The sequence below is a fragment of the Thunnus thynnus genome, chromosome 7, assembly GCF_963924715.1.
Source record: "Thunnus thynnus chromosome 7, fThuThy2.1, whole genome shotgun sequence".
NCBI classification, from domain to species: domain Eukaryota; kingdom Metazoa; phylum Chordata; class Actinopteri; order Scombriformes; family Scombridae; genus Thunnus; species Thunnus thynnus.
The window spans coordinates 34005679-34031334 of NC_089523.1; the positions used below are offsets into that span (position 1 = coordinate 34005679).

At 39.5% G+C, this 25656-nt stretch overlaps 1 protein-coding gene across 1 annotated transcript; it reads right to left on the minus strand.

The window, feature by feature from the left end:
• Positions 1-11785: 11785 nt before the first annotated feature.
• LOC137186594 (P2Y purinoceptor 13-like) lies at positions 11786-25032 on the minus strand. The gene is made up of 4 exons (XM_067595639.1): positions 24962-25032; positions 16292-16439; positions 15919-16178; positions 11786-15234 (listed from the first exon to the last, which is right to left on the minus strand). The coding sequence occupies exons 2-4, from the start codon at positions 16424-16426 to the stop codon at positions 14568-14570; spliced, it is 1062 nt and encodes a 353-aa protein (XP_067451740.1). The 5' UTR covers positions 16427-16439; positions 24962-25032; the 3' UTR covers positions 11786-14567.
• Positions 25033-25656: the final 624 nt, after the last annotated feature.

Consider the following 25656-nt stretch of genomic DNA (forward strand, 5'->3'; position numbering starts at 1 on the left):
ACTTTTAATAATTAAAATTAACATTTAAATACACAATAAAGACTTAAAAAAAAGTTTACCTTTCTAAAAAAGTGAAAAACATTTATTAGGCTACTATCATGTGTGAAGTCTGGACCAATAACAACAGGCCATTTTCATTTACCCAGGCCAGTTAAGCCTGGGCACGCACATCATGGTAGGGAAGTTGTTCAGCAGCAGATGATGGCCAAAAACACTAGTTTGAAAAATTGATCCTATATTGTGGGCTACAGCTAAATTAATTCATTATTATGGCACAACGGGCATTGATTTATAAATACTTTAAAGAGTTAGAACAGAGTTGCCAGAATCCTCGACTGCCTATGCCCCATCATCACAGGTGTTTCCACCACCATCTCCGCATGTTAGTGAAAATCAAGCTAACGCTAGCGTGGGCTCCACGTGGGACGTGGGTTCTGTTGGCGGGACAGAAGGGGCTATAACTGAAGGACAAGGCTGCCAGTTTCACCTAGGTGAAAGTCAGTCATGTTCTCAAGGATGTATTTCCATTCCCATCTTTTCTTCATCAATCTCATCCATCGCGACTGCCTCGTTGACTTCAGTGGACCTTTCAGCTATAGATGAACCAGCAACACAGCCCAAACTCAAACAGTACCCCATCTCAGTTTTTCGACATGAGGCCAGGAGCTTCTCCTTATATTGGTATAGGAAGTACGCATTTTTACAGTACAGACTTAGCAAGGATGCAGTATTTTGTAAAATGTGTCGGCAGTTTGATGAGATAGGTGGGGAAGAGTAATTTAGACGTCATGGATATAAGGATTAGAAACACATGAACACAGCTTGTTATAAACATGAAACCAGCAGAGCTCATCAGATAGCTGTGCAGAAATACAATAACTACAGAGAAGGCGACAAGTCCAGACATGGCACAATCATTCACAATCAGCTTGTCAACACAAAAGGCCAACAAAGTGAGATAATAGAAAGAAACCGGGAACATATAAAAGTTATAGTTGACATTGTGCTCACATGTGCAAAGCATGAGTTACCTTTATGTGGATACCAGGAAAATTAAGAGGCACAAAACGCCAGCAGTTGGCGGGCTCACAGGGGATAGCAGCTCCAAAGAGGACGGCAAGCAGACGATTGACAAGCCCCCGCAACGAGGAAAGGCACACTTGAAAAATTGTGAACTTTCCTTTAACTTAATACTTCTAGATATAACGTTACCAGAATTTTCACAGACATATCTGACCGTTATGTTTCTGCTCATATTTGACATAAACAGCCACTTAGATTATTAGCCTTTAACAGAGTGGCTTTGTTAGCCAGGCTAAGATGGTGTCTGTTGTTTGGTCCTCTAATTTGGTACAGATGTAAATATTTCAACAACTACTGGATGGATTGCCATAAAAAGATATGTTTCTCATATTAAAAACACAGTGCAACACTTGTAAGGCCAATAGCTCACTAGGTAAATTGATCTCCAACTGCCTTGTCCCCTTCTGTTCTCCATATATACAAATGAAGTAAAATGTTCATTTGGGCTGGATAAGATCATTGGAAATAAACAATTGCAACTCCAGAACTTATACAACCAGTCCACAATCAAAAAGGCAACCCATGTCTATAACAATCCCACCCACCCCCTTCACTCATCATTCCAGCTGTTGCCATCTGGCAGGAAACTCAAGGTCCCACTAGCCAGGAAAAATGGGAAGAAGAAGTCATTTGTGCCCTTTGCTGTAGCCACCCCCCACCCCCACAAACACAAAAACACAGCCCATGAGCACTGCTGCTGCTGAAAGTATATTTATGTATTTTAGCTGCTCTTTACTGTCTGTTTTACACTGTGTTGCCAGAATGCAGAAGGCAAATTTCTATTTCATGTGATGTAATGGACAATAAAGTTTTCTTATCTTATGTTAAAAGTGGTACATCTGGGGGACCTGATGAATCATGTGACTACAGACCAACTACAGACTACTAAACCACTGATTTCAAAGGTCTTGAAAAGAGAAATCAAATCTTGGAGAGAAATCAACGTTTAAACCCAAAACAAACACAATTTGGTATTTTAAAGGAACCAGAAACCATGAAAAGTAGTTTGGATGAAGGTAGTAGTGGAAGCAGTATTCTTAGATTTAAAAAGCCTTTGATTAATTGTGAACCATGAAATACTTCTAAATAGATTATGACATCTTCTATTCTCAACCAGCTGTAAGCTGGTTCAGATCAGTAATGTGTTCAAATTAACTGTGAAAACGTCACTTCAAAATTGTAAATTGGCATGGACATGGATTGTAGTCAACCTCTTATAAACTCTGTGCAAAGTGTCAAGAGTTGTTTAAAACAGTTTTTATCTTAAGTTGTCTTGGAAAATATATTGAGATTTAGATTTTTAGAAAAAGACTCAAAATTTCAACATAAAATTAAAGCTGCAAGCAACGTTGAATGGGCCTTCGCGCCTCCGCACACATCAGGCTGCGGTGCCATCGAAGATGGGCATGTAGATGTCTTCAAACCTGGGCTGTTTTCAGACAGTGCAAGAAGGAGATAAACATCACTTCCTTTGTCCACTATGTTGCCTGCTATGTTGCCGTTTGCGTCACTGATGGAATATTGTCATGTAGACGTGTTCAAGCTGGGAGAAGTTTGGTGCAGACTGGAGTATTTACAATAAAGTTATAGCAACTTCCTCTGTCATGGCGAAACATCAAATCTCAACGGTGTGAGGATGAGAATTTTCTGCAGGGTGAGACATGTCTGTCTTGCTCACACCTGTGTCATCAACATTATGCAAGTTTTGGGCCCATTCACTTGAATTTCAATTAGTAAATTGAAAACTCTGGATGACTTTGTGTGTAAAACAAATTAATTTCCTAATTTTCATCAAGTCTATTTTTAGAAAAGTAAAGACTTTTAACCCACATGACCTGATCAAAGCTTGATTGACATGTGTACTGTCAGGTGTGTAGAGACAATAAGTAACTGCAGCTGAACAGAAAAATACTCATATATTTGAATGGAGAGTGTGAGCGAACCCACATCTTTTTGAACATTTACTGCTTCCACATAGTTTTAGATACAAACTTCATTCGAACTTTAAATGAGTCACAAGATTTTGACCTACAAATCTTGAATTTACATGTGTTTTCTATCTTTTACTGTTTTTGAGATATTAGAGTGTGAGTTTTAAAGTCTTTTCTTGCTCCTCCTGTGATTTTATAATGAGTGTGTATTGCGGAATGTTTCACAGCACTGAGGGAGTGACATCACCAGGAGCAGTTGGAGAGGAGGATTTTAGAGTTCGCTTCTTGTGAAATCTCCTCATAAATCCCATGACTTTGGCAAAATCTTACATTAATCATATTTTAGTAGGAAATTTTGTGGTTAATCCATTAATTCAGGTTTGAAAGTGGTCAGACTTATAGTTTACACACGAGAAGCCTCTGTTTGACACAATGGTGATGTGGCACTGCAATTTTCATGGCTTATAAAATCCAAACCGTTCGAGTTTTTATCTACTTTTTTCAGCATAATGTCATAAGTCATGTATTAATGTTTGAAGCCAATAACATTAACGTCCTCGGAGGAGATAGCGTTTGTTTGGGAGCTAAAATTGAGAAAAAGTCTCATTTTGAAAGGCTAATTGCGGACTTCCTGTTGGATTTAGGTCAGGGGAGTCAGCGTATGATTTGTAGGTCTTGATGAGACGAATAACTTGGTTTTGGTTTGATCTCTCTATGACATTCCTACGGGCCATAGTGGCCATTTTAATTACATTTTGGCACTTTGGGGGGTAAATTTTTTACATTTTATCAAATATTTCACCAGACCTGATGTGCATGCCAAATTTGGTGAGTTTTTGAGCATGTTTAGGGGTTCAAATTTAGGTCTGATGTCCCGTAATAATAAAGAAACAAACAAACACATGAAATACAATAGTGCCCTAAATAGTAGAAGCACAAAGAACTGAAGATGAGATATTTTCAGCACTCACCTTTCTGTCTGTCAGTGGAGATCTCCGATAGAAATTATTTGCTTTAATGCCTCCTTTTGTGCAGCGTTCACAGGACAGGAAGATTATGTGAATCTGAATCTGTGGTTACTGCATAATGGCTCAGAAAACACACACACTGCTGTTCAGATGCTATTTCATTTCCTGTTTGTTGTTCATTGTTTGTTGGAGGACCACAAAAGAAATAGACTTAGGTTTTACTGGGGCTGTTGCTGTGTCACTAAAAAAAATCAGCTGGGTCTTTAGACTCAGACTGGCCCGCCAAAATCCACCTGCAGACACATACGAACTATAACACTAGAATCATGTCATAAACAATAAATGCACAATATGTAATTTCAGGTGCTAGGGGTCTCAATCAAAACAATAACAAACAGAGTTTGATGATGGTGTGAAGTAGTATGGGATCATGGGAGTAGTTGTCTTCATTGTTTAACAACCAGTTTCTTCAGGTTAGGATTACTCCAGTGTTCATGGTTGAGGATGTTTTTACCAGGAGCCAAATTATTCACAGAGGTCTCCTCCTCTTCAAAACAAACAGACCCACTGATTAAAACAGGTGAAAACACTGAATAAAGCAGTTTCACATTAAAAATTTGTGTTTGTCTGACATTGTTCAGCGGGCACCGGACATCTGGTAGGGGCTGCTAGCTGAGCTGCTGCTGACGTTTGCTCAGCTTGTTTCTCTGATAACTTAAGATTCAGATGTTCAGCAGGTTTCTACCAGGAGCTGAATTATCCGCAGAGGTCTCCTCCTCTCCAACAACAAATGTGCATGGGGATTAAAACAGTAAAAATACTGAATAAAGATATTTCACGTTAAAAATCAGTGTTTCTCTGACGATGTTCGACGAGCACCGAACATTGTGGAGGGGCTTCTAGTCGGGCTGCTGCTAACATTTGTTTAGCTTGTTTCTCTGATAACTTAAGATCCAGACGTTTGATGACAAAAATCCTTCATTCAGTTAAAAGATGTAGTTAAAAACGACCAAGATCTAAAAGGTTTATCATAAATATGTGGCTTAAAACTGAATAAAAGTCCATTTATAACAGTTTCTGTTGAACAACCACAATACTGACGTATTATCTTGTATGCATATACTCTTTGGTAGACGCCATTGTGGCAAACAGCCACAACACCAATGTTTTATCTTCTATATGTGTAAGTTACTCTTTGGTAGACACAATCATGGTGGACAAACACAACGCCGACACATGCATCTTGTACACTATACTCTTTGGTAGAGGGGTATGACGCCATTGACAAATGGCAATTTATTTACAGTTTATTTACACAATGTGTTTAATACAAATACATGCAAAAGAAAACAATGTGTTTCACAAAAGATGACAAGTTAACACAGAAACATATAAATATATATGAATATATATCCATGTACATACACACAGACGGGTGACACATTAAAGGAAAAACTTACATGAAGTGTCTCACACATGCACTAGTCCACCTGTTGAGAATATGGTGAAGGATGACTCATCTCACCAAACCACTTTTTTCCATCTCTCTGTAGACCAGTGCCTGTGGTTTCTGCACAACTGAACTCTCAAATGTGCATTCTTCTTTTCTTGCATTGACATTCTCAGTCACCTTCTGTCTGTCCTTGCATATCACACTAATGCACCAGCATCAAATGTAAACTGTCAACCACAGTTTCCTCCCTTATTTCCTGATGACATTCCCTTAGATCTAAATGCAGATGTCACTTTAGTCACTGTTCGTATTGAAACTGTATAAATTGTGACTGAAGCTCTTGCCATCTGTGCCTCAACAATGAACCCTCTTTCAAAGTCACTTAGATCTTTTCCTCTCACCATCTTGATACAAAGGGAAACATATACGGACGTGCTACTGTAAGCATATTGTATCATTTCCGGTTGCCGACTGTGTCTACTGATAGCATTGCTGCTTTCATCTCAGTTGATTTTCCTATATATATCACATTACTGTGGATTAATATCTGCTGTATATTTAAACTTTCGCTAGTTTTACACAAGCACTCTCAGCGCTTTTCTCTTAGCGACTTTTCTCGCTAATCGCACAAGTTGTTAGTCACTTTAGCTCTGCAGCTAGCATTAGCAGCTAACTTAAACTAAGCAGTTAGTGATGGCTTCTCTCTCTCCCTCTCGTTCTCCTGCTCTCTCTTGCTCGGTGTGTCAAATGTTTAGTTATTCCTCTGCCTCCTTTAGTGATAGTGGTAAGTGTAATAAGTGTAGTTTATTTGCAGCACTGGAGGCAAGGCTTAGTGAATTGGAAGCGCGGCTCCGCACCATGGAAAAACAATCAGCAGCTAATGTAGTTAGCCAGTATCCGGTGCGGGCCGACCTAGCGTAGATCCCACTCCCCCGGTAGCTCCCGAGCAGCCGGGAAGCCAGGGCGGCTGGGTGACTGTTCGAAGGAAGCATAGCCCTAAGCAGAAGCCCACGGTTCACCACCAACCAGTTCATGTTTCTAACAGGTTCTCCCCACTCAGTGATACACCCGCTGAGAAACAAACTCTGATTATTGGCAGCTCCATAGTCAGAAACGTGAAGTTAGCGACACCAGCAGCTATAGTTAAATGTATTCCTGGGGCCAGAGCGGGCGACATTGAGTTAAATTTAAAACTGCTGGCTAAGAATAAACGTAAATATGGTACGATTGTCATCCATGTCTGCGGCAACGACTCCCGATTACGCCAATCGGAGATCACCAAAATTAATGTTGAGTCGGTGTGCGCATTTGCAAAAACAATGTCGGACTCCGTAATTTTCTCTGGACCGCTGCCTAATCTGACCAGTGATGACATGTATAGCCGCATGTCACAATTCAACTGCTGGTTGTCGAGGTGGTGTCCAGCAAACGATGTGGGCTTCATAGATAATTGGCAGACTTTCTGGGGAAGACCTGGTCTGATTAGGAGAGACGGCATACATCCCACTTTGGATGGAGCTGCTCTCATATCCAGAAATATGGCTGAGTTTATTAGTAGACCAAAACCATGACAACCCAGAGTTGAGACCAGCAGGCAGAGCTGCAGTCCTACACGCTTCTCTGCGCTTCCATTAGAGCAGTTACCCACCCAAAACTACATAGAGACTGTGTCTGTCCCCCGACCACTTAAATCAATTAAATCCAAAGTAAACAAGAGAAGAGTCATTCATGAAAATCTAGTAAAAATTAAAACCACTACTGCAATAGTACAACAAAATAACATAATTAAATGTGGACTCTTGAACATTAGATCTCTTTCATCTAAAGCTGTTTTAGTAAACGATTTAATTTCAGATCATCATATTGATTTATTTTGTCTCACTGAAACCTGGCTGTGTCATGAAGAATATGTCAGCCTAAATGAATCCACTCCCCCCAGTCATATTAATACTCATATTCCTCGAGACACTGGCCGAGGAGTTGCAGCCATTTTCAACTCAAGCCTAATCATCAACCCTAGACCTAAATTTAATTATAACTCATTCGAAAGCCTTGTTCTTAGTCTCTCTCAGCCAACCTGGAAAACTTTATAGCCAGTTCTATTTGTTGTAGTGTATTGTCCTCCTGGCCCGTACTCTGAATTCCTATCTGAATTCTCAGAGTTTTTGTCGTATTTAGTCCTTAGTACAGATAAAGTAATTATAGTAGGTGATTTTAATATTCATGTGGACGTTGATAGTGACAGTCTCAGTACTGCATTTATCTCATTAGACTCAATTGGCTTCTCTCAGTGTGTAAATAATCCCACTCACCGTCTTAACCACACCCTAGACCTTGTTCTGACTTATGGGATTGAAATTGAACATTTAATCATTTTTCCACAAAATCCTATTTTATCAGATCATTTTTTTAATAACTTTTGAATTCCTATTACTGGATTATACACCATCAGACAAAAATGTCCTCACTAGATGTCTCTCTGATAGTGTTGTAGATAAATTTAAGGAAGCAATTCCATCAGTACTGAATTCACTGCCATGTCTCAATACTACAGAGGACTCTTATGTTAACTTTAGTCCCTCCCAAATTGATAATCTTATTGATAGTGCTGCAGGCTCATTACAAATAACACTCGACTCTATCGCCCCCTCAAAAAAGAAGATAATAAAACATAAGAGGTTAGCTCCATGGTATAACTCCCAAACCTGCAAATTAAAGCAAACATCATGAAAATTGGAAAGGATTTGGTGTTCCACCAAAGTAGAAGAATCTCGCTTTGTCTGGCAAGATAGTCTTAAAACATATAGGAAGGCCCTCTGTAATGCCAGAGCTGCCTATTACTCAGCATTAATAGAAGAGAATAAAAACAGCGCTAGGTTCCTTTTCAGCACTTTGGCCAGGCTGACAAAGAGTCATAACTCTACTGATCCATGTATTCCTATAGCTCTCAGTAGTAACGACTTTATGAGCTTCTTTAATGATAAAATTCTAACTATTAGAGACAAAATTAACCACCTCCTGCCCTCAACAGGCACCGTTCTCTCCCCAAACACAGGAACCTTAGAAACAGCAGTAAATCCTGACATATATTTGGACTATTTTTCTCCAGTAGACTTGTCTGAACTAACTTCAATGATTTGTTCAGCTAAACCATCAACCTGTCTCTTAGATCCTATCCCAACTAGGCTGCTTAAGGAAGCCTTACCCTTAGTGAGCACTTCTTTACTAGATATGATCAATCTGTCTTTAGTAACAGGCTATGTACCACAGTCCTTTAAAGTAGCTGTAATTAAACCTCTTCTTAAGAAGCCTACTCTTGATTCAGGTGTTTTAGCCAATTATAGACCTATATCTAACCCTCCATTTCTCTCTAAGATCCTTGAGAAAGCAGTCTCTAATCAGTTATGTGACTTTCTACATAACAATAGTTTATTTGATGATTTTCAGTCAGGATTTAGAGGCATCATAGCACAGAGACAGCACTGGTGAAAGTCACAAATGACCTCCTAACTGCATCAGACAAAGGATTTGTCTCTATACTTGTCCTGTTAGATCTTAGTGCTGCATTCGACACCATTGACCATCAAATCCTTTTGCAGAGACTGGAACATTTAATTGGCATTAAAGGAACTGCATTAAGCTGGTTTAAGTCCTATTTATCAGACCGATTTCAGTTTGTACATGTTAATGATGAATCCTCCATGAAGGCAAAAGTTAGACACGGAGTTCCACAAGGTTCTGTACTTGGACCAATTCTATTCACCTTATATATGCTTCCTTTAGGTAATATTATTAGGAAACACTCCATAAATTTTCATTGTTACGCAGATGACACCCAATTATATTTATCAGTGAAGCCAGATGAACCCAATCAGTTAAACAAACTCCAAGCATGCCTTAATGACATAAAGACCTGGATGACCTGCAATTTTCTACTACTAAATTCAGATAAAACTGAAGTTATTGTGCTTGGCCCTAAACACCTTAGAAACACATTATCTAATGATAAAGCTACTCTGGATCACCACCGTAAGGAATCTGGGAGTTATCTTTGATCAGGATATGTCCTTTAACTCCCACATAAATCAAATTTCAAAGACTGCCTTTCTTCACTTACATAATATCACAAAAATCAGGCACATCCTGTCTCTAAAAGATGCAGAAAAACTAGTTCACGCATTTGTTACTTCTAGGCTGGATTATTGCAATTCCTTATTATCAGGCTGCTCTAACAAGTCTCTAAAGACTCTCCAGCTGGTCCAGAATGCAGCTGCACGTGTTCTGACTAAAACTAGAAGAAGAGATCACATTTCTCCCATTTTAGCTTCGCTGTATTGGCTTCCTGTAAAATCTAGAATAAAATTTAAAATCCTTCTCCTAACTTACAAACCCCTTAATGGTCAGGCACCATCATATCTTGAAGAGCTCATAATACCGTATTATCCCACTAGAACACTGCGCTCCCAGTATGCAGGCTTACTGGTGGTCCCTACAGTCTTTAAAAGTAGAATGGGAGGCAGAGCCTCCGGGGTGCAGACACCCTCTCTATGTTTAAGAGTAGGCTTAAAACTTTCCTTTTTGATAAAGCTTATAGTTAGGGCCGACCAGGCTCGCCTTGGATCAGCCCTTAGTTATGCTGCTATAGGCCTAGACTGCTGGGGGACTTCCCATGATGCACTGAGCTCCTCTCTCCTCCTCCTCCTCTCCATCTGTATGCATTCATGTAACATCAATGCATGTCACTAACTTTGCTTCTTCCCCGGAGTTTTTTGTGCTTTCTCATCTCACAGGAAAACCCGAGTCCCGGGCCGAGCCTTCGCGGTCTTTCACAGTCCTGATGGCATCCTTCCCTGTCTATTGATGCTTATGCTTGTTGTTGTTGTTGTGATTGTTGCTCTCCTGTCCCCCCTCCCCTTTCCCTCTCTCTTTCTCTCTCTCAGCCCAACCGGTCAAAGCAGATGGCCGCCCACCAAGAGCCGGGGTCTGCTTGAGGTTTCTACCCGTTAAAGGGGAGTTTTTCCTTACCGCTATCGCCAAGTGCTGCTCATGGGGGAATTGTTGGGTCTCTGTAAATTAAAGAGTATTGTCTTGACCTGCTCTATGTGAAAAGTGCCTTGAGATGACTTCTGTTGTGATATGGCGCTATATAAATAAAGATTGATTGATTGATTGATTGATTGAAAATCAGAATCAGCTGGGCCTGCTCAACATTTGTACACAAGCTACAGAGCATGATTGGATGTTAACTGCTTGATTGTACCACGCAGCGCACCTGCATTTGTTTCTCCACTCATTTATTCACGTTTTTCCTTTAATTTGTATTTTGTATTTATAAAATGACAATAAATAACAAGTAATGAACAAGAAACAATAAGAATATATTTTTACATTTTTAAAGTGTTAACAGATACTGGGATGTTGAGCTGAATGTTTTTTTTTATTATGTGTGGGTGTATGTTTGCATATATAAATATATGGATATGTGTATAGAAATGTGTGTGTTTATGGGTGTGTATGACATGTTATTGCAAAGACAAATAAAGATGTTCAGACACATTCATATCTTTGTCAGTGTACAAAAGTTAATAAGTCTTTATTTTAGTGGAACACTGGTCTCTCTCAGGGTCAAACTACCACATTACTTTATTTGGCTGCCTACCTGTGCATCAAGAGCACCTATTTTGTTTCACATCACTGTCAGATCCAAGATCTCCATTGGTTTTTTATCAGTTTGGTGCTAATTATTATCTAATTAGTCTAAATGTAGTTATTAGCCATGATTAGTCCAGTCAGAGTGGAAGTTAAATTGATTATATGTGGGTTTGTCATCTATGAATGAGTGTTGGTGCAGCACCGTGTGACACCAGCAGAGGGTGGTGTGACTCTTATATTTAAATGTGTCCTGATATACTTGTACTTTACTTGAGTATTTTCATGTGATGCTACTTTCTATATTTCAGAGGGAAATATTGTACTTTCTACTCCACTACATTTATTTGACAGCTTTAGTTACTTTTCAGATGAAGATTTGACACAATGGATAATATAACAAGCTTTTAAAATACAACACATTGTTAAAGATGAAACCAGTGGTTTCCAACCTTTTTGGCTTTTGACGTCTTACAAAAAGCAGTGTGTAGTCGGGGTCACATTTCACATGTCTATGAGTTGTTAACAGCTCCACCAAATAGTGATTTTTCCCTCTAAACTTCTCACATGCTTTCATTTCAATAAATGTTCAAATGATCCAATATTTCAGCAAAAATCAAAGATTAGAGAAAAAGTCGGAAAACTGAAAACAGATTTGTGTATCAGAACTTTGTTTTTTCTGGAGGGGCCCGACCCCTAGGTTGGGAACCACTGGACTAAACTAGCTAACTGTATATAAAGGAGTGTAAACTAGCTCCACCTCCAGCAGCTACAACAGTAACATGCTGCTCTAACACTGATGCTTCACTATTAATAATCTAATGATGTCATATATAATAATATATCAGTCAGAGGGACCAAACCACTACTTTTACTGCAATACTTTAACTACATCAAGCTCATAATACTTATGTACTTTTACTGCAATACTTTAACTACATCTTTGTGTAGATTGATCAGTGTTGATTATTTCTTATTTTAAAAGTGTTTCCTCTTCAAATGCACAAGTTTATGGATCCTGTTTGCTCTAAATTTGGTTCATGACTGAGAGAGTTATTTGGTATTTTAACACGTTGCTAAAGTGTGAAGTTGTCACCTTTGATCTAGACATTTTGTTCTTCCTGCTTGATGAAGAAATGAAACTCTGAAGGCTAAATTTGGACAGTAAAATTGGTTCATGTTCACCAGAACAGGAGAGGAAACAGACCGGACATATTTAATCTTACTGATGACATCATTATACGGCTGAAAGGGTGAGACGGCGATGCTTTTATTGAGCCAAAATAGCACAAGATTCAGATCAACAACAAACTTGAAGAACTCTGAGGATCAGACAAACTTTACTGATAACAGATTAAAACACTGCAGCTACTGATTATTTATGTTTACCATCTGATGCTTTTTGGCCTCTTTTACTTCCTGTTCTCAAACATTTCCTGTGTGGTTCAGTCTCAGCTGTTTTCTAAGAAACCCACAGTGTGCCTGTACTCTACCTGCCCAGAAAATTGATGCGTTTGTTGTCATAATTCATAGTAAATGACTTCAATTCAGAACATGAGTTGAGGTATGTAAAAAATGACTCTAGATGCATCTTGGACCCTTTAAACAAACAAAACACATCATCCAAATACCTCTTCTATAAGAATATATTCTCCTTGAAGCCATGATTAGAATAAACAAACTTCTCTTCAAATGAGCCCAAATACAAGTTAGAGAATGAGGGTTAATGGTCAATTGATAAGAAAAAACTTTCTTTCTATCTTTATCCCAAGCAATCAGAAATGAAGGAAAATTCAATGACGTGCTCTCTAGAGAGATCAAAGAAATGGAAATGAAAAAATTCAACAGAGACAAGAAGGATGCGAGTGAGGGCAACATCTATTACTGGAGGAACCCTGAACAGAGCCCCAGAAGACGGCCTGCAGGACGTAAAAAACTGACCAGCTGAACAGCCTCAAATTCCAGTTTTTTATCCAAACAAACCATAGACGAACCAGGCATGACAGTCAGAAGAAGGAGTCAAGGCAGAGGAAAACTTATACATGACACGGGAAGAAGAGAAAGACCCTGGACCTGCTCTGATCATCCCTTACTTTTAAAAAAAATTCTCCCTTTTAGTCAGTTTTGCTGATTAAAGCAAACTTGCCAGAAAATTGATCATTTTGACAGGAACATGAATGAAATGACAAATGACACAACAATTTTTAACAAAGAGGATACAAAAAAATCTGTCCTAAATGATGCAGCCACTATAATAAAAGACAGATCTAGGTCTGATCTTTTAAAATAAACCTACAGTGAAATCAAATGACTGTATAATATTTAGAGCAGAGTATTCTGAGAGTGCAGAACAGATAAAGGGAATAATAACAAAACACTGGCATATACTTGAATCTGATTTTCAACTCAATGGTGCATTCAAAGAACGACCTCTCATGGTATATAAAAGAGGTAAAAACCTGGTACATTCATATTTACCTCCTCTTCAATCACTACCAGCACGAGCTACTTTAACACCGACTGTATCCCTGAAGGCAACCGTCACCGTGGTCGTTGTAGTCAGTGTAATTATATTTACCGTTGTAACAGTTTTAAATATCCTCACACAGGTAAAGAGATCCCTATTAAAGGAGTTTTTTATGTCACACTAAATCAGTCATTTATCTCATCACTAGGCCTTGTGTCTTATGTTGGAAAGATGAGTAAAGCACTGAAAACTCATATTGCTGAACATAGAAGCACTATTAGATGCAAAAACATGAATTATCCAGTAGCAGCACATTCTGTTGAATTTAATCATCATATTTCCTCTCTAGAATATATTTGCATTCAGAAAGTATTACTCCCTCCAAGGTACCTTGGATGTTTTACTTTCCAGGAGGGAACACTGTTGGATCCACCGTCTGAGAACCCTGTCACCTCATGGAGTAAATATAGATTATGACTTGAAGTGTTTTCTGTAATGTTCCTCTATTTAGTAGATATTTAGAATAAGTTGTTTATGATGTTTATTCACAGCTGTGGTTTAACTTTTTCTGTATATCGATTAGAAATCTATTCAACATAAATGTATTTTTCAACATATTTGAATGTGCTTAACCAAAGAGAATGTAAAGTTTGAATCTCCATATGTGGTATGAAACATATTGGTTTTTGTCAGTTTATTTGAAGAGAATTGATTGGCTGTAGTTCCTGTCACTGTTTGTTAAAAGTTTTGATCTTCTGAAGGCCTTTTGATTGTTTTTCTCCCCCTAATGGTGGAACATGATTATCTAATCACCATCAGCTGTGTTACTAGGGTGTGGCCTATATAACATACCCGTGCCTGTGTCCTAATATGATTGTTGAATTTGAAGAAGACCTGAGGGCCGAAACATCACTCGAATAGGAGAGAAATACAAATGGAGCCAGAGTGTGTGTGCAACACTTTTTTCCTGCTCTCAAGAAGAAAAATACAGAAAATCACCAGAATGATCCTTTAAGTTACAGCCCATCAGTTTGTCTTGTTGAAGTGCTCAGCAATGCCTCACTGTTTGTGGCTCTCGGCTGCCCTTCACTGCACCTCCTTGCCTTCTTGCTATGTGGACGGCTCAGCTGAGCCCGGAATGCCTCACAAAAGATGAAGTAGATTAGTGGATCCAGGCAGATGTTGAGAACTGACAACAGGATGGTCGTCTCCTTCAGGTAGTACAACACTTGGCTCAAAGAGCACCACCTCCTCAGGAAGGTGTAGGGAAGGCGAACCAGGTGGTACGGCACGAAACAAATGCAGAAGACGCTGACCAGCACCAACATTTTCTTGCGTGACTTCATCAGCTTCTTGCAGCTGGAGGATGTCGGCTGCCTCTGCTGTGCTAGCAACACACTGCGGGAGGCGCTGTAGTAGAAGAAGACCAGGGAGACAAAGACGAACAGGAAGATGGCAGCGGAGCAGGTTTGGATGATTTTGTAGAGCACAACAGCCTGGGCGCTTAGCAAGGCGTCACAGGTGTCAGGGACAATGGTCAATTGTGGTTTGGTGAGGAGCACCAGGGTGACATAAGAGGTCATAATTGCCAGGAGGAAAACCCAGGTTACCGTGGAGATGATGTGAGCAGCCTGCACTGTTTGCAGGATGTGATTTCCTAAGGGATGGATGATCTTCAGATACCTGGAGAGAAGAGAGGCAGGCGTCAGCAGATTATTTCACTGATTAACAGTGATACAAATAATCAAACCACAGATTTCATGAGGAATGAAGATTCTAATATTAGTTCTAGAGGAGAGGACCAGCTCTTTACTCCTGCAATGATACGAGGACATGGAGAAAGCTCATGACCATTTCAGCTTGCAGGAGTTCCAATGTGCTTGTATTCTATCTCTGTGCATATGGGAAGATAAACTCACTTGAACTTGTATATTGTAAAATGTAACTTGTTTCAAATTAAGAATATGAGTGAAAGGGCTGCATTCATAGTTTAGGTTAAGTTAGCAAATGCAAATAGCTCTTCTAACGCAAACAAAAGTTATCTTGACTAAATTTTGCATGTTGTATAAACCCCTGGTCTTCATTCAGTGGATTCAGATCTGTTAATTTATTGAACTGCACAGGTTGTTGTTTGAAATTGTAAATTTCAGATGAAATTCAGTTTTCATCTGTATTTTCTGAGTTTGAAGTTTTTTATTTGACTGTAAGAACTTGCAGCTGTAGTTACTGCTGTTACTCTGTAGAGTCAGTATAAAGATAATGTGCAGGAATATAAAAACAGACAATAAAGCAATAAAATATTTATAAAAAGTGTTAACTGCACTGATAAACTGCATGGTGTGTTGGAGTCTAGGGTGGGAGATCTACCTGTTAGCAGCGATGTAGCCCATGAACAGGATGCTGGTGTACATGTTGAGGTAAAAGGGGGAGACTCCAAAGGTGCAGTAGACCAGGCGGAAGGTGGTGGAGGTGCTGGTGTAGTTGATGATGCGGAAGGGGAGGTAAAGGCAGAGCAGGAAGTCGGAGACTGCCAGGTTCTTCAGGTAGACCATCATGATTCTGGATACCTGCTGCTGAGCTGAGCAGAAGTAAACCTTCATGGTGAAGCTGTTGAGGACCAAACCCACCTGGAGAGGAAACAGGAGGAACTCAGGACAGGTTTTTAAGAGATTAACATGTGTGCTGATTAGCATATGGAGGAGGAGGAAATGTGACTGTAATGTGAATATTTGACACTCACCAGAAACACCAGACTGCAGACCGGCATGAAGAAGAGGTGGGCTGATGTGTCGACCTGATCACAGTGAGTCATATTATCATCATTGTTGGTCTGGTTGGTGACTGAGGTCACTCCTTCTCCTACCAGGTCACCCATGTTTGTGGAGGTTCTAAGAAGGGTGAACACAATTATATCATCTTTATAGTGTTAAATATAGTTTGACACATTAACTATATATCCTACTGAACCATCAGCTGACTTTATCATTACACATGTAAGACAGGAAGAGGCCTTGTGGATTAAATCTAAAGTGAGTCCAGGTGCCCTTTGAGACAGGAAGAAGCCTTTTGGATTAAATCTAAAGTGAGTCCAGGAGACCTTTGTTAAGCATGTCTTACAGCAGTCAGGTGTCCATATGAACAGTGAAAGAGGTTTTCCTCGCTGTAATCATTCCTCCTGTTCATACTGGATATTAAAAGATCCCCTTCAAATGTGCTTTCAATGTAAGTGATGGAGGCCAAAATCCACAGTGTGTCCACACAGTCATTTAAAAGTTGATGTGAAGCTTATATGAGGCTTCAGCAGTCTGTGTTAGTCATATCAAGTGGATATCTGCTGTAAGTGCTGTTGCATAAATGCACCATGTTCATGATGCATAAGTGATAATTGATTCATATTTGATTCCATTATTTAATACAATAAATAAATAAACAATTTATAAATTTTAAAAATTTTAAATTTTAAAAATTTGATGTAAAGTTAAAATTTAAATCTGATGTGATTAAACAGATTTGTCTTGTACAGTATAGGAATATACTGATGTATAACAGGTAGCAAATGAACATAGATGACTGAAAGGGTTGTAACCACTAGTGCTGTAGCGGAGTGAGTGGTGGGCAGACGGGTGGCTGCCCCAGGTCCAGTTACAAAGGGGCCCACCTTGGGCCCAGTCTGCCTGCCTGAACATGCATTTTGTTGTTTAGTTGAATATTAATATTACATTATTAATATTATATAATAATATTATATTAATAAGTCTGTTTGTGTGTCTTGATCATGACAAAAAATAAAAAGTCCTCAGAAGACTCAGAGTCTGTCTTCCACAGAGTAGAGATGAGCCCCCACCTCAGCCAAGGGGTTCTCGTCTTGTGTCTGGACAGAAAGTGTGTCAGACACATTTTCCACGTGCACATCTCATGCAAATGATATGTTGCATGTGTTGCATGTGACGTGCCCGTGAAAAACACATCTGACACGCAGTATGATACGTGCATTGTTTCTTTTTGATAAGAACATAAATATGCTGTCTAAATGCCATCCTAGAGTTTCCTAATTGAATTGAGTTGCCAGAATCCTCGACTGCCTATGCCCCATCATCACAGGTGTTTCCACCACTATCTCTGCATGTTAGTGAAAATCAAGCTAACGCTAGCGTGGGCTCCACGTGGGATGTGGGTTCTGTTGGCGGGACAGAAGGGGCTATAACTGAAGGACAAGGCTGCCAGTTTCACCTAGGTGAAAGTCAGTCATGTTCTCAAGGATATATTTCCATTCCCATCTCTTCTTCATCAATCTCATCCACCGCAACTGCCTCGTTGACTTCAGTAGACCTTTCAGCTATAGATGAACCAGCAACACAGCCCAAACTCAAACAGTACCCCATCTCAGTTTTTGGACACGAGGCCAGGAGCTTCTCCTTATATTGGTATAGGAAGTATGCATTTTTACAGTACAGACGTAGCAAGGATGCAGTATTTTGTAGAATGTGTCGGCAGTTTGGTGAGATAGGTGGGGAAGAGTAATTTAGACGTCATGGATATAAGGATTAGAAACACATGAACACAGCTTGTTATAAACATGAAACCAGCAGAGCTCATCAGATAGCTGTGCAGAAATACAATAACTACAGAGAAGGCGACAAGTCCAGACATGGCACAGTCATTCACAATCAGCTTGTCAACACAGAAGGCCGTCAAAGTGAGATAATAGAAAGAAACCGGGAGCATATAAAAGTTATAGTTGACATTGTGCTTACATGTGCAAAGCATGAGTTACCTTTATGTGGATACCAGGAAAATTAAGAGGCACAAAACGCCAGCAGTTGGCGGGCCCACAGGGGATAGCAGCTCCAAAGAGGACGGCTAGCGGACGACTGATGAGCCCCCGCAACGAGGAAAGGCACACTTGAAAAATTGTGAACTTTCCTTTGACTTAATACTTCTAGATATAACGTTACCAGAATTTTCACAGACATATCTGACCGTTATGTTTCTGCTCATATTTGACATAAACAGCCACTTAGATTATTAGCCTTTGACAGAGTGGCTTTGTTAGCCAGGCTAAGATGGTGTCTGTTGTTTGGTCCTCTAATTTGGTACAGATGTAAATATTTCAACAACTACTGGATGGATTGCCATAAAAAGATATGTTTCTTATATTAAAAACACAGTGCGACACTTGTAAGGCCAATAGCTCACTAGGTAAATTGATCTCCGACTGTCTTGTCCTGAACACCGGCGTTCCACAGGAGTGCATTTTATCTCCCCTTCTGTTCTCCATATATACAAATGAAGTAAAATGTTAATTTGGGCTGGATAAGATCATTGGAAATAAACAATTGCAACTCCAGAACTTATACAACCAGTCCACAGCCAAAAAGGCAACCCATGTCTATAACAATCCCACCCACCCCCTTCACTCATCATTCCAGCTGTTGCCATCTGGCAGGAAACTCAAGGTCCCACTAGCCAGGAAAAATGGGAAGAAGAAGTCATTTGTGCCCTTTGCTGTAGCCACCCCCCACCCCCACAAACACAAAAACACAGCCCATGAGCACTGCTGCTGCTGAAAGTATATTTATGTATTTTAGCTGCTCTTTACTGTCTGTTTTACACTGTGTTGCCAGAATGCAGAAGGCAAATTTCTATTTCATGTGATGTAATGGACAATAAAGTTTTCTTATCTTATGTTAAAAGTGGTACATCTGGGGGACCTGATGAATCATGTGACTACAGACCAACTACAGACTACTAAACCACTGATTTCAAAGGTCTTGAAAAGAGAAATCAAATCTTGGAGAGAAATCAACGTTTAAACCCAAAACAAACACAATTTGGTATTTTAAAGGAACCAGAAACCATGAAAAGTAGTTTGGATGAAGGTAGTAGTGGAAGCAGTATTCTTAGATTTAAAAAGCCTTTGATTAATTGTGAACCATGAAATACTTCTAAATAGATTATGACATCTTCTATTCTCAACCAGCTGTAAGCTGGTTCAGATCAGTAATGTGTTCAAATTAACTGTGAAAACGTCACTTCAAAATTGTAAATTGGCATGGACATGGACTGTAGTCAACCTCTTATAAACTCTGTGCAAAGTGTCAAGAGTTGTTTAAAACAGTTTTTATCTTAAGTTGTCTTGGAAAATATATTAAGATTTAGATTTTTAAAAAAAGACTCAAAATTTCAACATAAAATTAAAGCTGCAAGCAATGTTGAATGGGCCTTCGCGCCTCCGTGCACATCAGGCTGCATCGAAGATGGGCATGTAGTGTGGTGTATTTTCATTAAAAGTCATTGGTGTGCTTAAAGGCAATATTAAGCTATGCAGATTGATTTTATAAGTTTATAAGCAATAAGGGCTAGTGTGATACAATTTGTATTGGTGTAGTTATAATCTCATGAACCATATTTAATCACACTGTACGTATAGAGGCATGGTAGAAGAATCATAATCATATACTGGAGAAATTTGAGTGTGTTTGTATTACATGTCACTTTGCTTGGGTCTGCATTAAAGTCTTCACCCTCTAAAAAAATACTCTCTGGAGGAGATCAAGAAATAAGGGTGTAAAATGACTAGAATAACTTATAAAAAAAATAAGAGGCCAGAAGAAAACTTGGCAATAATGGTGTAAAATGATTCCCAATACTTATATATAAAAATTGGATATAATCAGGTAGAATTGAATATGCCAGTACATATCCTCAAACACCTCAAAACCTGTTTTGAAGAGTTTTGACCAACAACGAGTGATGGAGATAAAAGATAATAATTGGTCAAAAATTAGGGAGGGTGGATGATAAGGTGTGACCTAAGCCGACCCAAGGACATAAAAACAATGCCCCAAAGAAAAAACCTTTGGAGCGATTTGGTTCTTTGTAAAAGTGCTACTTGCTCCCCTTTTTTGCCGGCATTAAAGAACACTTTGGTGCTTGGACCTCTGACTCCCTTTTTATTTTCAAGAGAGAGTTTTTTGCTCTGGTACCCTTTTCTGCAACAATTTGATACAAAAGTAGATGTCTTCAAACCTGGGCTGTTTTCAGACAGTGCAAGAAGGAGATAAACATCACTTCCTTTGTCCACTATGTTGCCTGCTGCTGGTGCTGCTTCACTGAAATTTGATAGGGGGCACTATTCAGCCTGTTTGCGTCACTGATGGAATATTGTCATGTAGACGTGTTCAAGCTGGGAGAAGTTTGGTGCAGAGTCAAAGCTCTGACAACACTTTATTTTACAAGTGCTTTAATTTTATACTAATTTCCTAGAAACTTTCTGGGTAATTATGTAAACAGTGTCACGGCTCTTGTCAATCAGATGTAATTGTCTTTTTAATAATGAATGTCTCAATACATTCATGGCAGTGAATGTATTGAGACATTCACTGCCATGTCTCAATACTACAGAGGACTCTTATGTTAACTTTAGTCCCTCCCAAATTGATAATCTTATTGATAGTGCTGCAGGCTCACTAAGACAAACACTCGACTCCATCGCCCCCTTAAAAAAGAAGATAATAAAACATAAGAGGTTAGCTCCATGGTATAACTCCCAAACCCGCAAATTAAAGCAAACATCGCGAAAATTGGAAAGGATTTGGCGTTCCACCAAAGTAGAAGAATCTCGCTTAGTCTGGCAAGATAGTCTTAAAACATATAGGAAGGCCCTCTGTAATGCCAGAGCCGCCTATTACTCAGCATTAATAGAAGAGAATAAAAACTGCCCTAGGTTCCTTTTCAGCACTTTGGCCAGGCTGACAAAGAGTCATAACTCTACTGATCCATGTATTCCTATAGCTCTCAGTAGTAACGACTTTATGAGCTTCTTTAATGATAAAATTCTAACTATTAGAGACAAAATTAACCACCTCCTGCCCTCAACAGGCACCGTTCTCTCCCCAAACACAGGAACCTTGGTAACGGCAGTAAATCCTGACATATATTTGGACTGTTTTTCTCCAGTAGACTTGTCTGAACTAACTTCAATGATTTATTCAGCTAAACCATCAACCTGTCTCTTAGATCACATCCCAACAAGGCTGCTTAAGGAAGCCTTACCCTTAGTGAGCACTTCTTTACTAGATATGATCAATCTGTCTTTAGTAACAGGCTATGTACCACAGTCCTTTAAAGTAGCTGTAATTAAACCTCTTCTTAAGAAGCCTACTCTTGATTCAGGTGTTTTAGCCAATTATAGACCTATATCTAACCTTCCATTTCTATCCAAGATCCTTGAGAAAGCAGTCTCTAATCAGTTATGTGACTTTCTACATAACAATAGTTTATTTGAGGATTTTCAGTCAGGATTTAGAGCGCATCATAGCACAGAGACAGCACTGGTGAAAGTCACAAATGACCTCCTAACTGCATCGGACAAAGGATTTGTCTCTATACTTGTCCTGTTAGATCTTAGTGCTGCATTTGACACAATTGACCATCAAATCCTTTTGCAGAGACTGGAACATTTAATTGGCATTAAAGGAACTGCATTAAGCTGGTTTAAGTCCTATTTATCAGACCGATTTCAGTTTGTACATGTGAATGATGAATCCTCCGTGAAGGCAAAAGTTAGACACGGAGTTCCACAAGGTTCTGTACTTGGACCAATTCTATTCACCTTATATATGCTTCCTTTAGGTAATATTATCAGGAAACACTCCATAAACTTTCATTGTTACGCAGATGACACCCAATTATATTTATCAGTGAAGCCAGATGAACCCAATCAGTTAAAGAAACTCCAAACATGCCTTAAGGACATAAAGACCTGGATGACCTGCAATTTTCTACTACTAAATTCAGATAAAACTGAAGTTATTGTGCTTGGCCCTAAACACCTTAGAAACACATTATCTAATGATAAAGCTACTCTGGATGGCATTACCCTGGCCTCCAGCATCACCGTAAGGAATCTGGGAGTTATCTTTGATCAGGATATGTCCTTTAACTCCCACATAAATCAAATCTCAAGGACTGCCTTTTTTCACTTACGTAATATCACAAAAATCAGGCACATCCTGTCCCTAAAAGATGCAGAAAAACTAGTTCGCGCATTTGTTACTTCTAGACTAACAAGTCTCGAAAGACTCTCCAGCTGGTCCAGAATGCAGCTGCACGTGTTCTGACTAAAACTAGAAAAAGAGACCACATTTCTCCCATTTTAGCTTCACTGCATTGGCTTCCTGTAAAATCTAGAATAGAATTTAAAATCCTTCTCCTAACTTACAAAGCCCTTAATGGTCAGGCACCATCATATCTTGAAGAGCTCATAATACCGTATTATCCCACTAGAACACTGCGCTCCCAGTATGCAGGCTTACTGGTGGTTCCTACAGTCTTTAAAAGTAGAATGGGAGGCAGAGCCTTCAGCTATCAGGCTCCTCTTCTATGGAACCATCTACCGGATTCAGTCCGGGGTGCAGACACCCTCTCTATGTTTAAGAGTAGGCTTAAAACTTTCCTTTTTGATAAAGCTTATAGTTAGGGCCGACCAGGCTCGCCTTGGATCAGCCCTTAGTTATGCTGCTATAGGCCTAGACTGCTGGGGGACTTCCCATGATGCACTGAGCTCCTCTCTCCTCCTCCTCCTCTCCATCTGTATGTATTCATGTACCATCAATGCATGTCACTAACTTTGCTTCTTCCCCGGAGTCAGGAAAACCTGAGTCCCGGGCCGAACCTTCGCGGTCCTTCACAGTCCTGATGGCATCCTTCCCTGGCTACTGCTGCTTGTGCTTGTTGTTGTTGTTGTTGTGATTGTTTTTCTTCTGTCCCTCCTCCCCCTTTCCCTCTCTCTTTCTCTCTCTCAACCCAACCGGTCAAAGCAGATGGCCGCCCACCAAGAGCCGGGGTCTGCTTGAGGTTTCTACCCGTTAAAGGGGAGTTTTTCCTTACCGCTGTCGCCAAGTGCTGCTCATGGGGGAATCGTTGGGTCTCTGTAAATTAAAGAGTACGGTCTTGACCTGCTCTATGTGAAAAGTGCCTTGAGATGACTTCTGTTGTGATATGGCGCTATATAAATAAAGATTGATTGATTGATTGATTGACTGGAGCATTTACAATAAAGTTATAGCAACTTCCTCTGTCATGGCGAAACATCAAATCCAACGGTGTGAGGATGAGAATTTTCTGCAGGGTGAGACATGTCTGCCTTGCTCACACCTGTGTCATCAAAATTATGCAAGTTTTGGGCCCATTCACTTGAATTTCAATTAGTAAATTGAAAACTCTGGATGACTTTGTGTGTAAAACAAATTAATTTCCTAATTTTCATCAAGTCTATTTTTAGAAAAGTAAAGACTTTTAACCCACATGACCTGATCAAAGCTTGATTGACATGTGTACTGTCAGGTGTGTAGAGACAATAAGTAACTGCAGCTGAACAGAAAAATACTCATATATTTGAATGGAGAGTGTGAGCGAACCCACATCTTTTTGAACATTTACTGCTTCCACATAGTTTTAGATACAAACTTCATTTGAACTTTAAATGAGTCACAAGACTTTGACCTACAAATCTTGAATTTACATGTGTTTTCTATCTTTTATTGTTTTTGAGATATTAGAGTGTGAGTTTTAAGGTCTTTTCTTGCTCCTCCTGTGATTTTATAATGAGTGTGTATTGCGGAATGTTTCACAGCACTGAGGGAGTGACATCACCAGGAGCAGTTGGAGAGAAGGATTTTAGAGTACGCTTCTTGTGAAATATCCTCATAAATCCCATGACTTTGGCAAAATCTTACATTAATCATATTTTAGTAGAAAATTTTGTGGTTAATCCATTAATTCAGGTTTGAAAGTGGTCAGACTTATAGTTTAGACACGAGAAGCCTCTGTTTGACACAATGGTGATGTGGCACTGCAATTTTCATGGCTTATAAAACCGTTCAAGTTATTACAAAGTTTTTAACTACTTTTTTCAGCATAGTGTCATAAGTCATGTAAAGTTTGAATCCGATAACATTAACGCCCTCGGAGGAGATAGCGTTTGTTCGGGAGCTAAAATTGAGAAAAAGTCTCATTTTGAAAGGCTAATTGCGGACTTCCTGTTGGATTTAGGTCAGGGGAGTCAGCATATGATTTGTAGGTCTTGATGAGACGAATAACTTGGTTTTGGTTTGATCTCTCTATGACATTCCTACGGGCCGTGGTGGCCATTTTAATTACAGAGGTGGCACTAGAGAGCACATTTTGGCACTTTTGGGGGTTAATTTTTACATTTTATCAAATATTTCACCAGACCTGATGTGCATGCCAAATTTGGTGAGTTTTTGAGCATGTTTAGGGGGTCAAATTTAGGTCTGATGTTCCGTAATAATAAAGAAAGAAAGAAATAAACAAACACACGAAATACAATAGTGCCCTAAATAGTAGAAGCACAAAGAACTGAAGATGAGATATTTGCAGCACTCACCTTTCTGTCTGTCAGTGGAGATCTCCGATACAAACTGTTTGCTTTAATGCCTCCTTCTGTGCAGCGTTCACAGGACAGGAAGAGCTGAATCTGTGGTTACTGCATGATGGCTCAGAAAACACACACACTGCTGTTCAGATGCTATTTCATTTCCTCTTTTTTGTTCATTGTTTGTTGGAGGACCACAAAAGAAATAGAGTTAGGTTTTACTGGGGCTGTTGCTGTGTCACTAAAAAAAATCAGCTGGGTCTTTAGACTCAGACTGGCCCGCCAAAATCCACCTGCAGAAACATACAGACCTATAACACTAGAATCATGTCATAAACAGAGATCCATTTAAATGCACAATATGTAATTTCAGGTGCTAGGGGTCTCAATCAAAACAATAACAAAAGACAGAGTTTGATGATGCTGTGAAGTAGTGTGGGATCATGGGAGTTGTTGTCTTCATTGTTTAACAACCAGTTTCTTCAGGTTAGGATTACTCCAGTGTTCATGGTTGAGGATGTTTTTACCAGGAGCCAAATTATCCACAGAGGCCTTCTCCTCTTCAAAACAAACAGACCCGCTGATTAAAACAGGTAAAAACACTGAATAAAGCAGTTTCACGTTAAAAATTTGTGTTTGTCTGACATTGTTCAGCGGGCACTGGACATCTGGTAGGGGCTGCTAGCTGAGCTGCTGCTGACGTTTGC